Below are 21,762 nucleotides of genomic sequence, written 5' to 3' on the forward strand. Positions count from 1 at the left end.
GTAAACTCCATTCCACTCCACCCCCGCAATGCGAAATACTGGAAACTGAAGAATGTCGCTCCCAACATCCCACTTTTCTGTGTTCCTGACATTAAGTCTCCCTCCTGGATTCATAAGAGAACTAATGTATAAATAGTTGTATAAACAGAACTTGGAGCAAGGCCTTCTATTTTATGTTGACAATCTAAAAATCAGGATAAGACCTGGGGATGAATAAACAGGGCTACAGAAGACAAGGGAATAGTAATGGGATGTCTTTGGTTATTTGTTTGTACAGTTCATAGATATAAAAAGCCAACTGACTCCAACGCCAACTTGCAACCTGTAATCAGCTGACTATACCTGTTCTAGCATTGGTTAATATTACATCCCAAACTGATCAGTCAGGCGGGTTCAATGTGTTGTAAACCAGGAGTGGCCAAAATGTAGCTCATGGCTTTCTTCCTGCAAAGCTGTGCTTGGAGCATCTTGCTCAGACCCTTATAGTTCCCCTGGTATACAGCTCAAGTCCATGGAGGCAGTACTTGTGTGGTCATTAGCTGTGTCTGGACATGGCAGTACCTCTGTGTGTGTTAAAGGAGCACCTAGTTTGAAGTGCAGCTGGAAAGACAAGTGCTCTGCCACACCTGTTGTGGTCATGTGTGTTGTGTACATCCAGTACACTTCAGTGTCAGGAAACCTGATCATTTGTTCCATCTACAGATGCTGCTGCCACTGCTGCTCCCCCTCCTGAAGTCCCTGTAAAAGTGCAGAGTGTGGAGGACTTTGTTCCTGATGACAGCCTAGACCACAGCTTCCTGGAGGACCCAACCCCTCAGAAAGACAAGAGAAAGACTCAGGCTAAAGACCGTAATGATAGTGAAAGGTAAGGAGTGTCAGAAGTGGGAGACAGAGTGGGTTGAAAGTAGCACCTGAAAGTGCAGCCAGCGTGACTAAGGGAGCATCTCTGATTTCCTTAGGCTCTGGGTCACACAATGCACTGCACAGAATGAGAACTCACAGGGGGCTTGCTGAGCTTCCTGTGTGTATAGCAATAATGACTTACAAACTGCGCTGTAGAGGGTGAGGAAAATGAGTACTGAAGCTGAGGCTCCCTCAGGAAGAATGTCCTGCTAGCGACATCTGTCCCTATGAAATGGGAGAGGCTGCCAGTTCAGACTCCTGAGTGAACTGTAACTAGAGCACCATCTCAGGAGAGAGGCAGGTCCCCCCATCAACTGAGTCTCAAAAGCAAAACTAGTACCTTGAACTCCAGCGATGTACTTGCATCCATAAAAGAGAGTGAATTATAGCATCACTTTGCTTCCCCACACCTGCACTTCTCTTTTCCTAGCGTCTCTCCCAGTACCCACTTGATGAGGGAGCACTGGAAGAGGTTGATACAGGATGTGAGATTCTCTGTCACTTGAAGTCTTTTAAGTCATGATTAGATGTTCTCTTAAAAGATATTTTCTAGTTCAACCACAGCTGTTTGCAGCTGGGTGAGAGTTTGTAGCTTGTTTTGTAAGATATAGGCAGAAAAGCACAGAGGCAGAAAAGGATCTTGGAGTCATTATAGACTCCAAGATGAACATGGGCTGCCAATGTGGGGACGCAGTCAGGAAGGCTAATTGCACCTTGTCGTGCATCCACAGATGCATCACGAGCAGGTTCAAGGAGGTGATCCTCCCCCTCTATATGACGTTGGTCAGGCCACAGTTGGAGTACTGTGTCCAGTTCTGAGCACTGCGCTTCAGAAGGGATGTGGACAACATCGAGAGGGTCCAGAGGAGGGCCACTCACATGATCAGGGGGCAGCAGAGCAGGCCCTACGAGGAGAGGCTACAAGACCTGAACCTGTTCAGCCTCCACAAGAGAAGGCTGAGGGGGGATCTGGTGGCCATCTATAAACCGGCCAAGGGAGACCAGCAGGCAGTGGAAGAGTCCCTGTTCCCCCGAGCACTACTGGGAGTAACAAGGAATAACGGTTGTAAGTTGACGGAGAGTAGATTCAGGCTGGACATCAGGAGGCACTACTTCACAGTCAGGGCGGCTAGGATCTGGAACCAACTTCCAAGGGAAGTGGTGCTTGCTCCTACCCTGGGGGTCTTCAAAAGGAGGCTAGATCAACGCCTTGCCAGGGTCGTTTGACCCCAGCATTCTTTCCTGTCCGTGGCAGGGGGTCAGACTTGATCTGCTCAGGTTCCTTCCGACCCTACCAACTATGATGATAGACTACATTTTCACCATCGGATCTGACATTAAAATGTAAGAAAAACATTCATAAAAATGCAAGCAGGTATAGATTTTACTAAGGAGTGATCCGCAGAGGGCCTTTTTCTGCTGTTGGAATGACTATAGAGGCCTGACGTTTTTAAGGTGGTTTGTATTAATTTTTTTAAATTTGTTTGTTTATTTAAAAACATGAAAAAAATGCTGCATCAAGTTAGGCCATTGTCTGCTGGGATGGTTTCAGGGCTGATCATCCTTATTTTTTTTTTCTTTTAAAGAAAACACATACACAGACAAGTGCAAGGTACTGCATCTAGGGAAAAGGAACCAGCAACACACCTGTAGGCTGGGAACACCCTTCTTGTCAACATTGTGGCAAAAAGGGATCTTAGAGTCATCATTGACTCCAGGATGAACATGAGCCACCAATGCGAGGAAGCGGTTAATAAGGCTAACTGCACCTTGTCATGCATCTTCAGATGCATCGCAGGCAGGTCTAGGGAGGTGATCCTTCCCTTCTATGCGGCATTGGTCAGGTCACAATTGGAGTACTGCATCCAGTTCTGGGCACTGCACTTCAAGAGGGATGTGGCTAGCATTGAGAGGGTCCAGAGGAGGGCCACTCGCATGGTCAAGGGGCAGCAGGGCAGGCCCTACGAAGTGAGGCTAAAGGGCCTGAACCTATTCAGCCTCCACAAGAAAAGGCTGAGAGGGGATCTGGCGGCTGTTGACAAACTCACCAGGGGGTCCCAGTGGGAACTGGGAGAGGTTCTGTTCCCATGGACACCACCTGGGGTTACTAGGAATAATGGCCACAAATTGTTAGACGGTTCAATCTGGACATCAGGAGACATTACTTTACAGTTAGGGCTGCCAGGCTGTGGAATGGGCTCCCAAGGGAGGTGGTGCTCTCTCCTACCTTGGGGGTCTTCAAGAGGAGGCTGGACAGATATTTGGCTGGGCTGATATGACCCCAGCATCCGTTCCTGCCTGGGGCAGGGTGTCGGATTTGATGATCTGTTTTAGGTCCCTTCCGATCCTGAGCACTAGGATACTATGATACATGTTTTTCCTCCAAAACACTAGTCTTTGGAGCTGCTTCCCAGCCAGCTCTTTAGACCCAAGAACCATGGGTGGATCACAGATCAGTCTGAAAGCTGCTGAGCTGCACAAGTCTTAGTCAAGTCTGTAGATGGTGAACACATTACAGCCTAGCATAATTCTTTCAAGATTTATGGTGTCACATATCTGCAGTCGTGACTCTGTGCATCTGGATTGATGGTGGTCTCTTTCAAGCTTTGAGTGTGCAGTAGAGAGAAATCATGGACTCTCTTCCCTGACTAGCTTATTAGAAATTCAGTACTGCTTCCTGACCTGCCCCATCTGATGCACTATGCTGTAGTTTATTTGAAGACTATTAGAGAAGCTAAGCAGGCTCTGAGTAGGCGCTGCTGTTTCCTCATTGCCTGAAGCATCTAGTTCAAGTCCATCCATGGGTTACAGATCTTTATTTGAATTCAGTTCAGTATAAACCTCTAATTTGTATTGTGGGTTTGTTTTCATCACCTCACTATACCTTGATCTTGCTCACAACCAATTAGCTTTCCTTGTCCTTAAATCTGCCTAACTTTGAAATCATTCCCTAATGTCTTTGTGGCATGTGCTATTTCAGGAGAGCCATCCAGCTGTGTTAAAAAAGCAAGTGAGGGGAACTGAGGACATTCTTTCCCTGGGGATAGTGGTTGAGGGCGGGGGACTTCCTTTGCCAGCATGTTCTCACACACGCTCCTCTCTCACAATACGTGTGGGGTCCTCTCCCTCCTCCCCCCCTCCCTCCCCCCCGCCCACTTGCTTGCTTGCTTCAGCTCTTTCCCCTCTGTTTTTTTGGCTCCTACATTAATGTGGCAGGAGGAATGTGCTGGCTCCCAATCGAAAAAGGAACATTGTCAGTCTCCCAATAGAAAAAGGAACGTCAGTGCGGGAGATGGAGCTCATTGATTACTTTGGATCTTAAAATGTGGGAAGCCAGATGCTCTGGGTTTGAAACAGGGCTTTATTGCTGGTGATGACACTGCTCGTCTACGCCACCACAGCTTAGCATGAGGAACCTCCCCCCACCTGCTCCTTGGTTTGCCTCTCAGACCACACACCTCTAAAAGAGCAGTCATTACCTGATGGAGGATGCCCACCCCAGGGAGCATGGTTCTGTGCTAATGCAGGCTTGGCAGCTTGTCAAGTACTGTGGAGGATGGTGCAGTGTGCTGATTTATTTTTCCCTTGTGCTCTGAGTCCCTTCCAGATGGAATCAGGGCCACAAGCTGATACTCATTTTGCATTGTCAGACCTCATTTGTATTGCAGCCTTGATTTTTTATTTATTTATTTGTCTTTCCTTATGTATATTCAGCTTATTGCTTTTCTGTTAAGCTGCAGCTAGCTGACTTATGTGGAAGCTAGAGAGGGAGGCAGCTTCATTATTCATGGCATATAAAGATGACCCATTTCTTGTGTGTGTGCATACACGTGCTTTCTATTCAGGCTTGGGATGTTTTAAAGAACTGCAAGTCTAGTGCGTGTGCTGATTTGTGAGGACAGTTGCACTGACGGTAGCTGGTATCAGTAGTTGCCCGAGTAATACAACATTCAAAACAGTGATCTATGAGTCCCTGCACCTGGGAATGTGATAGCATCTGGAAATGTGGTACCAGTAGCATTTTAAGCTAAAGTTGCCTTTATAGAGCAACTTCAATTTTTTTAAGCCATGCCTTCATTTTCTTCACTGTGTTTCAAGAAGAGAGCCATTCAAGTTCTCAGTCAGCCCCCCAAACATCTTAACAATAAACTCTGCAACCCTTGTGATGTATTGGCATGTGAACCTGTTCTGTAAGCATAGCAGTGATATAGTCTGCCCTATTGCTTGAAGATCAGACTAGTGAAGGAGAGAACGGAAGCTGATTTGGATTCTTAGGTTTGCAGTGGCAGCCTGCAAAACCTAAGAAAAAGACATTCTCAGTGCTCAGAAACGTTTAAAAAAAAAAAAAGAGAGAGGAGCAATAAAGAGAGTCCAGGCCAGCCTGCCCTGGTATGAACTTGTCACTGCAGTGTGGGGCCTTGAATGCAGAAGGGATTCTTCAGGTTTAGGAGGCCTGTGAAAGAACTCCCAGGGAAGGAACATGGCATAAAACATAAATTTGGCATAATAATATAGCCGCATGTTCTAACTATAGTGCCAAGGTTGAAAAAAGCTGAGTGTATCACCCATGAAAAACATTTGTGTTACCTATTGGCAGAGGCACAGAGTCCTGAGATAAAATTAACTCGCAAACAAAAATCGTGCGGCGTCTGGGTGAGAGGAAAATGGAATTAGCAAAGCAGCCTTCGGTCTTTTGAATTTTTGTTCCCTCAGCAACCATTCTTGGCAGAGCTGGCCAGTGTCATGCTTTGCATTGACCAGAGAATCCATGATGCTAGATGCTTTTCTGTACTGAGGGTGAGGGACCACAGTGCAGTCATAGGGTCTTACTTTTGAGCTTCTGAAGTCTTATCTGTAACATGCTTTGAATATCTTTTTTTTTATTTACATGCAAATCAGATGGGCTTGTGTAATCTGTAGTGGGTCAGTTAAAGGAAGGTGACTGCTATGTGTAGGTTGGATGCCAGCATAATAAATTCATTTATCAAGAAGGAAATGAGTTCCTCTGAATAGAAAGTATCTAGTGGCTAAAGGAACCAGGGTGAGGAAAGGTGGTGCAAAAGCTCCCAAGCTTGAATTGCCAGAAAAAGCTATATTCCTGACAAGAGCATTAAAATTACAAGCCCTAGGGAAATCAAGATGAGAATTCTCCATTTGCAATTTAACAGTGAAACTCCCTACCAGAATGTCTGGAAGCATACCCATGCTAAGTCTAAGGTGTGCTACAGGTTCTTATGTTATAAATAGTGTGTTCTTAGGTTAATTTGATTGTGGTGCCTCTAAGGATGGATATGATTTCTGGATTGTTGCCTGCTTCAGGGGGCTTTTTAGAAAATAAATAACCTGAAGAAGCTGATAGCTGAAGGTAAGTTCCTGCAGCTGCAGCAATGCTGGGTACATTTTAATCACAGGACATGAAGATCTGGGGATGCAGTTCCTGTTATTTAATTGACTAATTCCTGCATGGCGTCCTGGAAATGTTTCCATAAAGTCCTCATTGCAGCAGAAGCATGCTTTGTAGCAGGGAAGCCTGACCTTTTCTGACAGTGGTACCGATTTCTCCAACTAAGGCTTTGTTGTAACAGCTACTGCCTCCCCTGGCATTTGGTTTGTGTCAAGCCCCACATTTTATTCATGTGCAGCTGAAGCTGGGTCACAGATTAGAGCAGAGGTGTAGGGATGCAGTGTGGGCCTGGACTGGCCATGCATGCCACATGCAGCACATGCCCTAGGCTGGCCCTGCACCATGTACAGACCATGCCAGGCAGGCTTCATGTGCCACACGTAGTGCATGGACTGGGGCCAGCTCATGCTGCATGCAGCAGGCAGCACTGCAGGCTAGATGATATAGGTCCACTGGGCTTGAGTGCATGCAGTCAAGTAAGAGACTGCCAACTGCTCACCAGGACCAAAAAAACAAAACATAACCCTTAATTAAGTTAAAGAGGGGATCCTGGAACACACACTATGTTGGCCTATAGCAGCAACACCAGGACTGCATTCTTGGATTTGGTAGCATACTTCTTTGAATGCATTCTGCAGAAACTGTATCTAATCCTTGTCTATATTGCAGTGATGGGGAGGCACCTGGAGGGAACCCTATGGTGGCTGGTTTCCAAGATGATCTGGATCTAGATGACAAGATGCCCAGCATGCCACTCCAGGCCAAAGAGCTTGTACCAAGCAAAAATATCACCCTGTCAAGTGAGGAGGAGGAGGAGGAGGAGGAGGCAGCGGCAAACTCTAAGGTCATCATCATGGCTGATGAAGATATTGACATGGAACGCGAGAAAAAATGGTAGAGTGCATCTAGTGACTAAAGTATGGAGTTAGGAATTGAGCTCTTGGTCCTCCTATTCTTCCTCAGCCACTGCTTGCTACTTAACTTCAAGCAGGTCCCCTGGGGCTCATCTAGAATGCCCCTTGTATTTGGGGAGAAGGACACTCTTAAGCATGCCCTGCCAACATATGCCCACACACCAAACCCAGGATTGCTGCAGTGAAGCTGCACCAGGGAATGGTTGCTCTCAAATACCCTGGAGACAGGGGTCTTGAGCCTTGCAGTATAGGGAGCGAAAGGCATTTGCAGAACCCTTCCCTGGGGAAGGATGCCCTCAGAATACCATGCAAGTTGCATGGAATGTGACCTGTGGTCATATAAATAATGCAGCAAGGCTCAGCACATAAATAACTGTGTTGATCTCAAGTATCAGCATCCTTAGGAACCAGCAGGCTATCTGGCAGCATTTGACTTATTGCCAGGAAGATTTCCAGTGTCAAGTGCTTTGTGTAAAACCTGTAGAGTTGCTTTACTGTTTTGATGTAGGTTACAGTTCAAGAGGCATGAATCGGCTAACTAATTCATTTCCAGGAAGTCACTTTGCTTCACTAGTGCTATGTTGAAAACAAAGCAAAGGAGACCTGGACAACATAGAAAAGAGATGGGGATTTCCTAGCTTTCCCCAAACACTTAGATAGCTGAGGAATATCAGGAAGATCCATTTTTCTCCTCTTCTTTGGATTCACTGGGCTCTGGGGTGTTGCTAGCAAAGAAACTTCAGGGAAGAGTGCCAAGTTATCTCTTCCATCAGTGCAAAAAGGCTGTTGACAACTTGTCATTTTTATTTTTTTAAAGGTCTTCCAGAAATTCCTTGAAACCACAGCATGAAGCAGCTTCCACCAAAGCACCGGACTCAAAGCCTCCAGGCACTTTACCTCCACGTTCTGGGTCTGACAAAAATGGTGGCAGTAAGCTCACCACTGCTCTGCCTGCCCCTGTTACAGCTGTTCTTGCACCTATTGCATCAGTTCAGAGCCAAAAGACCACTTCCCAGAACAAGGGGTCCACCCCCAAACAAAAAGGGGTCAAAGAAGAAAAGCCTGAGGAATCTGACAGTGATCACGAAGGACCAATAGCCACCCAAATGCTTTCATTCGTTATGGATGACCCAGACTTTGAGAGTGAGGAGTCTGACAGTCAGAAGAAGAAAACGGTAAATAGCCAGCAGCGATCTACTCACTGATTGCTTCTAGGTTCAGCTAGCAACGTTGGGGCATCCCAGTGATGAGAGGTCATGTCTGATCTCTTCATATTCCAGTAACAAGATGAGTGCCAGACAGTCTGAAGAGCAGTATGCACGTGAAAGTCATTAATGCCCTTTGTACTGTTGAATCTGCATGGCTGCTTGCACTGTAGTTGTGGTTTTAAGGTCATGGAGTTACTAAAAATAACCTGGATAGCCCTGAGTTCAGTTCAAGCAGCCATGTGCAATGTATGTCTTAAACACTGGGGATTTTCCATCCTGAGCATTGGGTAGAGAAGTGAGCACATGTAATAGGTTAGAAATAAACATTGCCAAATGAAGTAAATCAGCTGTGCCAGACTGAAACTCACATTGCCCTTTGTCCCACCTGTTGATGCTGTGGGACAATGGGCCACACGTTCTCTTCGGGTTTGAGGGGCCTAGTCCTGCACCCCCCCAGAATTCCAGTGCAGGATCAGACCCCTCAAGGTCTGGAAGTGCCTGCTCAGCTTTCTCCACTTAGAGAGAGACTCCCCTGGGTTCTCTGGGGCACATCTCCATAAACAGGGAAAGTCGGTGTATTCCTGCCTTGAGATGTGCCCTGAAGTTTCCCAGGGCTCCTCTCTGTAAGTGAGGAAATCTGGACAGGTGCTCCAGGGGCTTGATGGGCTCAATCTTGCGTGGGAATTCCCAGGTTGTGTAGGATCGGGTCCCTTGAGCCCCCGGAGACTTGCCCACTGGAGCTAGCTGGAGAGTGCAGGCAGCTCCAAGCTGTGCCCACACTCTCCCACCACAAAGCAAATATATGTCTGCTGCTGAATAGCAGCACAGATTAATGCCATCTTAGTTGCAATGACAGATTTTGAACATTTGTGGTGTGAAAAGGGTCATGGTCATCTGTTTGCATGGTCTTTGGGCTGCCATAAAAATTTTTATGGAAGCACGAAGGTGATGAAAGGCGATGAAGAGCAATGTCTGTTTCCACCCAGTTTCCTATTGGCAAGTCAAGGATTGAGAAGGCATGATATAAATGTTTGATACCTACTTTTTCCTTTGTGGGATGAAGCCATGAAGTGCTATTATAGAAGGATCTCAACACCCAGCTTAAATCAGGGTAGTTGTAACCTGTTCAGGGCATTCCATAACATGGGCAGCACTTACTTAACTTAGGAGACAGAGCTGCCCCCAGCAGAAGACTGACTAGGTGAAGCAGTGTAAAAGTGTGGTCTGAACTCCCAGTATATTGCTGTTCTGGCCTTTACCTGAGCCAGCTGTGGGCATCTCAGCCTTAGATAACCCCCTTTGAGTAGGACCATCTGTATAGAAATGGATAACCATGATTTGCAAGAAAGTCTCCATGCCTGAAGCTCAGTAGTACATGTTTCCAGTGTCTAAGGTGGTTACTATTGAGAGCCCTTGGAGAGTGGGTTCTGACATGCTCATTTCACTCTTATGATCCCACAGGAGTAATTGCTTCCCCAGTGTGTCTCTCCCTTTTTCCCCAGGTATTGGTTTTTATCAAGTAACTTTCCACTCTTTCAATATTGTCAGTGCCTGCTGCGTCCAGCATTTTAATGTGAAAACAAAGGCTTTCTGAACAGGGTTACGCTTCCTTGTACATGCTTACAGACAGCAGGATTTACTGGGAAGCACTGCATTGCAGCAGTGTCAGGGAGGTGCCCTTCTGCATAAAAATGCTTTTCCAGTGAAATATGTATTGGCTCAGTTGAGCAGTGCAAAGCAGTGTGCCTTTCATTAAGAGGCACAGGGCAGCCCAAGAGGCTGGAAACGCAGGTCAGCTGAATAGACGTGGAGCTTAGGCTACTCCTGAGGATATTATATAGGAAAGAACTTAGTTGCTTGAGGATCAGCTGGCAAGCATGGCAAGGGCCTTGTCAAGCTGAGAGAGAGCATGGCAGAGGAGCTTATTCTAGCAACACAAAATGCTTCTCCAGGGCTGTGCATTGCCTTCATGTTGCTTCAAGCCCACTTGACTCCAGATCGGCGCATAGCATGGATTTTGTGATGCTGCCAGTTAAGGAAATAAGTGTTCAGCCCACTGTATGTGAAGTCCTAATCTACAGTCCGTTCCCCCCCTCCAATAAAGCATTTTATATCACTGCTCCAATCCAGTGGTGTCTAGACACTTTCATTTAGTATGAATTAAGTGAACCTGCATTTAGGATCAAACATGTGACAACAGCTTCTCAGTAATAACAGCTCAGTTCTTCTACCCTCCCCTGACTTTGAAAGACTGGTGCTTGACGTGCCTGCTATTCCTTGCTTCTAGGATGAGTTCCCAGTCCGAGAAGATCTTTCGGATATCTCTGATGAAGATGCCTCATTGGCAAGACCCCCACAGCCTGTGAAGCCTGCAATCCACTCATTTAAACTGAAGAATGACTCGGACCTATTCGGCTTGGGCTTAGAAGAAACTGGTACAAAGGAGAGCAGTGACGAAAGTAAGCTGTTAAGGCCATATGCTGGGTTTGTTCCTCTTACTAATGTTTGTCAAACTGTTGGGTTTTTTGCCACCTGAAATAGTTTGGGGTTAAGAAAAATGGTTTGCACAACATAAAACATCCCCAGTATCACCTAAAACCTTGTGTGAGTTTTGCTTAAAATAGCAATGTTAATGTTTTGTCTTTTACCCCAATGGAGAGAGAAGAGAGGGAGGAGTGCAGGGGGTGGGGGATCAGCAGCTGTATTATTTCCGCCCCGGGTTACAGCAGGAGCCTGCATTTCACAAGCTTGTTCCTATGACATCTCCTGCCTAGTTTTGCACTTCCAAGAATTGTGTTCATCACTGTAGCACCCGAGCACTGACAGGTTTGGAGAGGTTCAGACAAACTGTTTGTAGGCTCCTTGTGCCACAAAGCCTTTGAGGGCTCCACCTATGGTTGAATACTGCTTTTTTGGGAGGCATGTAGGTGGAGCTGTTGGACTGCCATGATCTAAGCATTCTTTCTGTTTCCTGAGGGGAGCTCTCCATGTTATGCAGCGAAGTTTCCAGTTTGATTGGCACTACTGAAAAGCTGCTTCCTACAGATCTGCCCCTGCAGTCACCTGGAAAGATGGGAAGCTAAAGACTTCAGGGGAGGAAATTCTGTAAGAAGCACAGAAGGGATTTGACATAGATTAGATGTTCTAAAAGCATGACTGAGATGTCAAGGACCATCCTAGCTCCTTCAGCCTGTCGCCTTCAGTTTCTGAGCAGCACGACTTGAAATAACTGGCTAGAAATTGTGCTGTGGGGCCCAGATCAATAATTCGGTTTTAATTTAGTGTGGCTATTAATCCTGTGGGGGCTTTTCCTGTCCCTACCTTCTGGGAGAAAGTTAAAAAACATATTCTAGCATTTGGTCAGAGAGTAACATTGCCAGCAGTCAGATTGTGAGGTGGCTGACCCTTTCAGCTGATCATTAAAAAAATATAGCTAAAATATATGGCCTTCAGAAACCAACTTCTGAAATGCAGAGTAGTCAGGAAAATCTGCATGTGGATGGACAAATTTGGATTCTTCTGTTAAAGAAGGTTCTTGGAGCCAATAAAAGATCAGCCATCAAATTCATGGCACAGTCAGCAATTGTTAAAGTATCCTACAAATGTTTAGGCAGTTATTAAATCTGAGACTCTTGATACAATATAAATAGTCACTGCAATAGAACATTGGCTCAGGATCAAAGTCTTCTGCACAACATTTTTTTCAATAAATTGTTTCAGCAATATACACCATTATCCTCTGAGGATGTTCTTATCTACTAGCACTGACTCTTAAACACTAACTCCAGGTTGTTGTATGTACTAATCAGATCACACTTGGGCATTAATTCCAGTTGTCAAAGATGCCTGCTCCTGTTAAGCAGCAGTGAGGTGTTAAACTCCTTTAAATCAAACCTGTAATTTGTCACCTCATCATGACGTTTAATTTACATTCTAATGGTGGCTGTAAATATTTTGCTCATCTCAGATCAGGTTTGTCAAACTCGTCTTGTGCCCAAACCACAGGCCTCCTTGTGGGCCAGATCCAGCCCAGGGTATGAGCAAGCAGCAATGGCAGCTTCAGCTCCAATCTGGAGCACATGGCGGTGCCAGCCCCTGCCCTGTGCCAAAGCTACTGCTGCTGTGTGCCCTTTGCCACAGCAGGGGCTCTAGCTCCAGCACTGGGCTTACAGCTGGGGTGGGAGAGGAGTGTAGGGCTGCAGCAATAGCAATGAACAAAGCAGCTGGAGAGCAGCTGGGCTGTGTCAGCCCTTGTTTGCCCTCCTGCCACTGGTTGCCATGGTCAGCAGCAGAGGGCCTCAGATCCTGTGGCAGGCTACTCTTTTCCACCCGTCTCCCTTTCCCCAATTTCTGGGGGTCCATCAGTAGTCCACTAAGCTCCTTCAAGTAGCTCCACAGGCAATACGTCCAACACCCCTGATTTAGATGAACAACTTGCAAGTATGCAACTTTCCTGTTTTGAAGGAAGTATATTGAAACAGCCTTTGAAGCTGCTTGGAGTTCCCTGATCCTTTTCACCATTGTGTTTTAGTCTGGGTATGATACAGAGACTATGCTGGTTTTGTAGGTTGGCGATCTCTTATTAATGGAGAAGTGAGGTCAAGTCCCATAACCTGGAAGGTCTGTCAACAGGCTTTACTGGTTACCTGGGAGGTGGGTGGGCAAAGCTGCTCTTCTGTGACTTCTCTTCAGAGTCCCATCACCAGAGAGTGGGGCATGAAGACTAGGCAGGTGAACAAGGGCACTTGCCATGTGGTCCCACTCCGTCATCACTCTAGTTCAGTATATCTGTGATCTGTAGGGGGAGATAAATAGTTTGGACTATAGTACTATTGATAGGCAGGTCAGCCTAACTCTGTTTCTTCAGACAGAACCAGATCTTGTAGTTTTCTTTTTTCCTCCATGCCCCTCTCTCAGGGGTGTGGATGAGTGAGTTACCTGAAGCTTTGCGTAGAGCATGTGTAAGAGATTGGCAAGAGTGGGGGAAAATATCCTGGAGGCAGCAGGTTTGGTGCCTGCCCATATTACTGAAGAATAAGCCCAATCTTAGTTGTCTGCTGCAGCTTCTGTGTTCTCTTGGAGTTAAACTATTTCTAGGCATAGAACAATTACCCCTAAGTGTTGGCCAGAAAGCTGTGATTTTTCCTCTTTAGTGCAGATGTTGATGCCACGCTCTGGCCCCTTGAGCCTGCTTCATGAAGATATTCCAAATATATCTTATGTAGGCTGCCCTGGAAGACCTTTCAGAAGCTTCAGCTATGCAGAAAGGGCTGCCTGCCTGCTTGGCAGTGCTGGTTGTAGAAGTCTTGTCCCATCTGCATCTGTACTACCTTCCAGTTCTTTTCTTCATGCAATTCAGAGGGTTGCTTCTGCTATCTGGTTTTCTCAGTTTTGGGTTCTGTCTGTCTTGGAGATTTCAGCTCCCGTGCTCAGGCAGAAGCAGTAAAGCAATCTGCTAGGATGCTTCTGCCACCAGACTCTGAAGTTGAACCCTGAGGAACTAGAGGCAGAATGTTCTGGGGAGGGTGGAGATGTTGCTCCACTCTGAAATCAGCTGTCTGGTTGGTTTTCCACAGCCCCAGGTTGACCTGTAGGCCAAGTCATCTGATGACTGTCTCTCGCTGGAGGACTGTAGCAATAGGATGTGTGATTGTTTAGGTGACCCGAGTCCATAGGCCTTGTGGTTTATAGTTGAAATGTGCCTGCAGACTTAGCAATGCATGTGTTTGGATAGCTGTACAACCAGAATCGAATACACGTCTCTAAGTCGTACCAAAATTTCTGGGTAAGGAGTTAGTTCTTCGGGCTGCTCTCTTTGGTGTTGAAATTGGAGATCTTCCCAGCATTCAGCACCAGTGCAGTCTCTCCTTATCACTAGGAGGCTGACAAGTGGAAAATGCATTCACTATGTCATTTTACTGGAGAAAACAAACAATGTTTCCTTTTTTTTGTTTGAACAGATAAAGAGAAGCAATCTTCCAAGGAGAAAAAGAAGAAGAAAAAGAAGACTAAAGAGGTAGAGCTTCATTCCCCACTGTACCAGCACATTCCCACATTCTACCAGCACAGTTTCTGCTTATCAGGCAGAGAAGCTGCGGGGTCTTGTGGCTGTCTTTCTTAAAGCCTGGATTTTCTTCCAGGCATTAAGGCCATCTATTTGGGGGCTGGGGGGAGGGGTAGTGCTTTAATTAGAACGGCTCTGAGAGCTGCTCTAATTAAATTGCCTTCAATGTAATGTGTATTCAATATCCCATGCTTCAGAATGGCTGTGGGGGAGCATTAACTAAAGCTCGTTGACAGGGTTTCGTTAAAGTGCCCCCATCAGCAGTTTGAGGCGCAGGGATGCTGAGTAGACATGATGCAGAGGCTGCTACGTGTTAATTAGCACACTCCAGCAAACTCAATTATCAAGTCTGCTCCGACGTGTGCCCTAAAAGAGCAAAGCATTTTTAACTTTTAACTGCCAGAGAGATTGGCAGTCCCTCAGGACTCTAGACGATTAGCTCCTTCACAGTTTAAAAGCAAACTTTGAGAAATATCAAGTTTAAAAGATAAAATCAAAAAATGCAGTGTGCAGCCTATTGTAACACTGGATTATATAGTACAGCACAGGCATATGGATGGAAAACATGCTGTTTAGCAAAAAAGTGATGTCGTCAATGGTGTGTCCAAGAAAGAATAAATCCTTTGAGCTTAACAAGAGAGCAGCAGTTGGTTTGTTACCCAAGAGCATTGCTTCTAAACTTGGATATTGTGACTAGCCCTCTTAACCCAACAGGAAGCTGCTTGCATGCATCACGCATGGCTTCGTATCCTTCTGGTCTATGACAACAGAATGGTCTTGTGTTCCTAACCTCCTACTCCTTGCTATTAGGCTTTATTCATTTAGTAGAGTTCCCACCAAATCTAGGTTTTTTTTATAGGGGCAAGGAAAATGCATGGTCAGTAACTAGAAGCTTGTCTTGTTTTGCAGGAAGAGGAGAAGTCTGTGAAGAAGAAAAACAAACACAAGAAGAGCAAGGAGAAGGAGGAGAGCAAAGATGAGAAGAAGAAGAAAAAGAAGAAAAGCAAGGAGAAAAACAATGAGCTAGATGAACTGGAGGCCTTTTTGGGAGGTGGAGCTAGCACCAGCAAGCAGCAAGGGGGTGGGGACTATGAGGAGCTGTAGGCTTGTCATGTGTGCAGTCGGCAGACTCTTCTCTCAGTGGCTATCACCTTCTCTTCTGAGCCACGCCAGGACAGGGGCAGATGTAGAAAGCTTTGACCAATTGCGGTCAGTTCTAGCGGAGCAGAGGCGGCAGAAGGAAAGCTTTACATCTGCGTACACTGTTCTGGGGCAGTGGCTGCTTGGAAAGAACATGCAGTCATGGCAGACTTGTGTAAGGTGACAGGTCGAGGTATGGCAGTGTGGCAGCAGGTGTTACCATCCCCACATCTGGTGCATAGCCCTCTTTCTTTTCTCCAGAGAATCCAGGCTGGGGGTGGGGAGGTGAAGGTGAGGGGACCTACTTCTGACTCCCCCCAGCATATTCCACTGCTGCACACTTGACATTCCTGTCTGAATAAATGAATGAAGCAAACCATGCCGCATGAAAGCATCGCACTCTCACCTTGTGACTAATCAAGTCTCTTAACTTTTTATCCTTCCTATTTTTTTAATGACAAAGCTGGTGTTGGCCTTTGCCCCGTCAGGCAATTGACAAGCTTTAAATTGAGCAGACACCATTATTGTACAGCTTGTAATGCAGCAGCCACAGGGCCAGAAACAAGAGAGAGTGGAATCCTTCTGGAAGGGATGTTTCTGCGCAGCAGCTTCATGAACTCTCACTGGTGCTGCTGTTGAAATCCATGCAAGCCCCATTGATTTCCATGGCCCCAGTGTCTTTGACACTACACGTAAGCTGCTATGCAGTTTGGGAAGACAATGCAAAGCTATCTTTAAAAAGAGAAACAAAACAAAATGCTTTTCCTGATATCCCACCCGGGCCTTGAATTTGCTTACACTAGAACTCCAGCCCTACAGTACCTCTCAGGGACATGACTACCGGATAGTAAAGAAGAAAGCCAGAGCTTCAAAATGGTTTACAGAAAAGTGTTAGCATGGCAAGGCATTCACGTCTCAGGCATTTTACACTCGTGCTGTAAGATGGCTGCCTCCCCCCACAGAGTGAGGAAACGATTGAGGCTGGGGACAGTGTCCCTCATTCAGTCAAGTTCTGCAGACACCAAAAGCCAGGTTTACTCGGCTGAGCCTCCCAGCAGTTAGTGACCCCTTCCTTGCCCAGAGGACAGAGCCTCCTTGTCACATGAATTTTCAATGGCTTTTATTTTGGGCCTAGGAACTCAGAGCTGTGTACCAAGGCATGTTCAGCAGCATGGGTCATAGATGGTTATCAGTACCATTGGCCTGCTATCCTTGTCCGTGCAGCCCGTGCGTTTTTAAGGAGCCAGTTAGTATGCCTGCCCTGCTAACTCTGTGTTCTTGTCTCCCTCCAAGGCCCATCCTAGTGAAGCATTTCCACATTTTTACGTATGCATTCATTTGATGCTTGTGGGTTGGTTTCTCCCCTCCTCCCTCTTTCAGTTATGAAATGTGGATTGTGAAATCCAAACTGCACTTTCCATCTACTTTCCCTTGAAGCAAGATGGTACTTTGGATCCATCCTCTACTTCAGAGTTGCCTTGAACAGCAAATAGTTGCTCCATACTTATCCCTTTCCTCCCCGCCACGCCCCTCCCCCCGGAATGCACTTGTGATGGTTTATATGTACAACAAACCAGGGTCTTGCTGCATGAGCAGAATTATTGTTTCCACTTCGTTTTCTGTTCAAGGCATTTTTGTTTCATGTGACACTTTTAGGGAATTTGCATGGGACATGTCAACCTTCACCTGCTGGGGAGGAAAAATCTCATCCCAATGCAAAACAGTTCACAGCCTCTTCTCCATCCAAAAAAGGAATCAAGATGTTGGAGCTACAGCTGGCCACCTTCTTGAAAGTGTTTCTGTTCTGTAAAGAATTTGGGTCATGTTCCATTTTGCATTGGAAAACCTGGTGCACTCCATTCTGATTATAAAGCTCTCTGGTGTACAATTGCCTCTGTACATTTTCTTATCCATGATAAACTCTTGCCTATTAGAAATGAGACTGCATGGCCTCCCAGGACCAGTGCGCCAGGGGTGGGGGGTTAGTAACTCTGTCCCTTCCTGATCACTCTTTAACTATTGCATTTTCGTAAAGGGGCCACAAGGTCAAAAGTTGGTTTTAAAAAATCCTCCTTGCATGTGTGTGCTAAACACATGAGATTATTAAACCTGCAAATTTAAACTCTGGCTCTTTAGCAGTTCTGCGGTTTGTTCAGACACTGCATTTCTCTCACCTGGGATGATGCCAATAAACAAATTGTTTTCAGGCTCCTTTATAAACAGTTCCTAAGGGATTCTACTTGCACACTAATACACAAAGCTGTACTTTTGTACATCGAAAAAAGTTTCTGGGGCTTTGGTATTTGTGTCGGTGAGGGTTTTCCTAAATCTAAGTATTGACCAAATCTAACCTGCCAGCAGTCCCTTTTATTTTCCTTACAGCCAGGGTCTCAGCCCCAAATGTGGTGTCAACACTGGGAGGATTAAAACAAAAAGAAGGAATTGGGAGTCATCACCAGGGATCAGTGTTTTCTATTCGCCGCATAAAATGTGGTTAAACTCAGATTTTTCTCAGTTTGAGAAAAACCCGGATCTCCTCAGGTTGGGGAAAAAAATAACAACTCGGGAAACAGTGGGTTTCCTCTTGCAGGCTGACAATTCCAGCCTGCAAGGGGCTGGGGAGAGCGGGAGAAGGGCGACCAGCAGGGGGTACCATGTGCATGTACACATGCATATGGCCACCAGGCACCCTGGAAAGCAGCTCCCCACAGGTAAGTCTGGTGGGAGGTGGGGGGAATTGAGGGCCTCATAGGGAGGGAGGGAGTTGGACAGGGCTGGGAGTGCTGCTGCCCAGCTGGGATGGTGTGTGGGGCTTGCGGCTCAGGGTCAGGCTACGCAGTCACAGGGCCCAGGTGGGGAGCAGGATGTCCAGCTGGGGGAGGGGGGGGGTGTTGGGCTGGCTTCCCACTGCTGCACATACTCCTTGGGAGGGGCATGTACCCCCCCCAGATTTGTGCATGGGATGGGGGTGGGCTGCCCTGCTGCCCTTCCCCCTGGGGCCTCTGCAGCCCAGTGGGCAGGACCCGACAGGGCTGGGCTGATAGGCTTGTTTCCACCACTGGGAGCTGCACACTGCTCTGGTGAGGAATCCCTTGCCTGGCAGATGCAGTGGTCAGTGGGCTGCAGACCCTGGCTCCATGGCCGTAGCAACTGAGGGTCCCCTCCAGTAGGGCTGGGTGGAGCAGGGGACTGTGTGTGGGGAGTGGGGGGCAGTGGCATGGGTAGGGCACCAGCACATCCAGGCTGCTCAGTGCCACAATGTAGCAGGGGGAGACAGCCACAGCTGGACCCACATCCTGGGGCAGGGGGAGCTGTGTTTTCCATGATAAAAAACCCCAAAATCAATTGCCAAAATTTCTATACATTTAGAATTTATTTTATTATAATGATTGGGGCACTGGTAGGCTTCCAAATTGCTTTAAAATTGTAAATGCATCAATAAAATACTGTGTTCAACTGATACCTATATATATATATATATTAGTGGCATTTTAATCATGGAAAAATGCTGATTTTGGGGGTTTGAATCAGAGAATTTGTGATTTATTTTTATTTTTTTTTCATAAAATAATTTGCTATTTTTGAACAGAAAACCAGGATCCCTGTCATCACATTCCTGGAAGTTCCTTTAAAAAGAGAGGTGTTAGCAAGCTCCCCTCCTTTGAAGCAGTTTTGACTGTCAGGCTTTAACAGATAAAGCACTAGTCTAGGACACCAGAGATCTGGGTTCAGTTCTCCCTGCTGCAGATCTGTGATTTTGGCAAATTAATCTCTTGGAGTCTGTTTCCCCTCTTGACTGCAGGGATGATAATCCCCATCACATCATGGTGGTGAAAATACATTTTGAGCAGGTCAGACATTCATGATGCTGTGGTGATGCGGCTGTAGAACCACCTGGATACCAGGTTGATTGCCGCCCTGTGTTCTAGCTCCTCTGCGAAGATTCGTGTGTCGTGTTCTTGCCTTTGCAGCAAAGCCAGAGAACTCCCACTGCGAAGCTGGGAAAGGGGTGAGGAGGAGGTGGAGGGGGACTCCTAATATCAGAAACAGCACAGGAACCTGTACTGACCCAGCGGACAGCTGCTGTCTCCTAACAAACATAACCCTTTATTATTTATTCTATGTATGTAAATCAGAGCTAATAAAATCAATGATTTAAAAAAAAAAAAAAAGACTGTTTGGTTTTAAATCATAGTTTTTCATTTTTAAAAGCAAGCTTCTTTGAAAGGAAATCTCAATTTCAAGCAAAGCATATTAAGGCCTAGACTCATTATAATCTCTTAACGTTTAAATAAGAAATAAATATTAGGAATCCAGGAGCCCCTCTCGAAGATTGTGGGTTGCAGGCTGTGTGCTTTTCTAGGAGGAAGCAGGGAAAGAGCACTAAAAGCTTGAGATCAAAGTTAATGAGTATGGCACAGTTGGTCAGATGTTGCATTAAATGCTAGATCCTGGAGAGCACCCATAAGAAATGCACCACTCACCATTTTCTAACTTACCTGACGTGCATAGCTAATAACACGGAAAATAACAAGCCATAGTATCACTTAAATGTATACAGTTAGGATGTTCTTTTGAAGTAACACAAAGATGAGCCAAAGCTAGCATAAAGGTTCTATTTTAGTTGTAAATCTTCATCTTTTAATGGTTGGATCAACTAATGGCAGTGCACCTTTCTGTAGAGGATAGCTGAGGGGTAGCGGAGATAGAAAAGTTGATTAAAATGGATTATTTAAATCAAGGCTTTATCACTTGGTGATTTGCATTGCCTTAGTGTAAATCAGCTTTCACCCCCTGGAGCATGTGGGGAAGAGACCCCAAGCATCAGTGCTGAGCACTGGGTCATGTCCTTAGAAGAGTATGAGCCAGTGGGGTAGGGAATCCTGCTTGTCCCTTCAATACTTATCCTGTCAAATGAGACGTGCATGGAGTGTATATGGGGAAGCATCTGCTGGGTTGTGTTGACTTGCCATAGCTCATCTATATTCTGAGGTGCCAGTCATTTAAAAATCAACCAGCTTAAGGTAATGGAAGCAGCAATTTTTAGAGTCCACTATAGGTAGCGTGTAGAGTATGTAAATTAAATTGCTATAGACCCCTGTGCAATATGCTGTAGCTAAACAGCAGTGCTTTTGCAATATGCCTGCAAAGACAAACTATCCTTGTAGACCACAGCGTGCTCTGGGGTCTTTATCCTTCTGTGACTCCTGCTCCTGAGGGAGTCCATCATGAAAACCTGCCTCAGCACTTCCTTGCCGTCCCTGTCATTGGTTTCTTTTATAAGCAATCTGGGGTTTTGAGGCTATGCTCAGATGTTGGCTCCCATTGAGTGGCTTGCATTACAACATAGCCGCACAACCAAGTAATGCGGAATAGATGTTAGGGAATCTGGAAGTAAATGCTACAGGAACAGGAGCCAAAGTATTTTGTTCCTGTCTAGCACATCTTTCTCTCCAAGAACACTCCAAATATGATCAAGCCTTTCTACGTGAGATTCCTGCAGGAAGTTCTGGGTTCCCCTTAAGCATTGGGTTGTTCTGGAACGGCCTTTTCCGTAGAAGTTGTGAGGACAATAAATATAGCTGGCTTCAAGATAGTGCGGTGAGTTAGAGAATACGACCTGGTGCTAGTGATAGCAAGGGACTGGACTCAGTAACCCAGAAGATCCAATTGAGTGTCATGGTTCCTTTGTTAAATCATATCCAGCTTCAAGTCATGTCTCAGTCTGGTGCTTAGCCCTCTTGCATTACACACTAAGGAAGTGGGGGATGCACTTTGCTCCCACAAGGAATACCCAGATGCTGGAGGGGAGCAATGGTTCTCTCTGACCATGCTACACCAAAGGCCCACGGTGCATAATGGAGTGCTGTGCTTCTGGTGGGGCTCATTCAGAGCAGATTTAAAACAATCATCCCAGCTGCTTCCAGTCACTAAAGTTTCTGTGGTTCTTTCTGTTAAGGATGCAAGTTATGGCCATCAGTGAAATGACCAAATTCTGGTTACCTGCAGCTCCTTGGATTAGTCATGTGGTTTCAGCATTCACCTCCTGTACTCAGCTGCTGTGTAGCACTTGTGTGTGCAGTTAAAACAGCTGTTGTCTACCCTACATCTGGCTTCACTGTGGTAGGA

At 46.1% G+C, this 21,762-nt stretch overlaps 1 protein-coding gene across 1 annotated transcript in view; it reads left to right on the plus strand.

Annotated features, from left to right (window-relative positions):
- RABL6 (RAB, member RAS oncogene family like 6) overlaps positions 1-18,294 on the plus strand; it is a 64,631-nt gene extending 46,337 nt beyond the window's left edge. The window contains exons 10-15 of the mRNA XM_025203010.1: positions 703-865; positions 6,977-7,201; positions 8,039-8,396; positions 10,717-10,888; positions 14,390-14,445; positions 15,403-18,294. Of these exons, the coding sequence (XP_025058795.1) occupies positions 703-865; positions 6,977-7,201; positions 8,039-8,396; positions 10,717-10,888; positions 14,390-14,445; positions 15,403-15,597 (1,169 nt within the window). The 3' untranslated portion in view covers positions 15,598-18,294. The remainder of the gene's footprint in view (positions 1-702; positions 866-6,976; positions 7,202-8,038; positions 8,397-10,716; positions 10,889-14,389; positions 14,446-15,402) is intronic.
- Positions 18,295-21,762: the final 3,468 nt, after the last annotated feature.

This window comes from Alligator sinensis, unplaced genomic scaffold (assembly GCF_000455745.1).
Source record: "Alligator sinensis unplaced genomic scaffold, ASM45574v1 scaffold235_1, whole genome shotgun sequence".
NCBI classification, from domain to species: domain Eukaryota; kingdom Metazoa; phylum Chordata; order Crocodylia; family Alligatoridae; genus Alligator; species Alligator sinensis.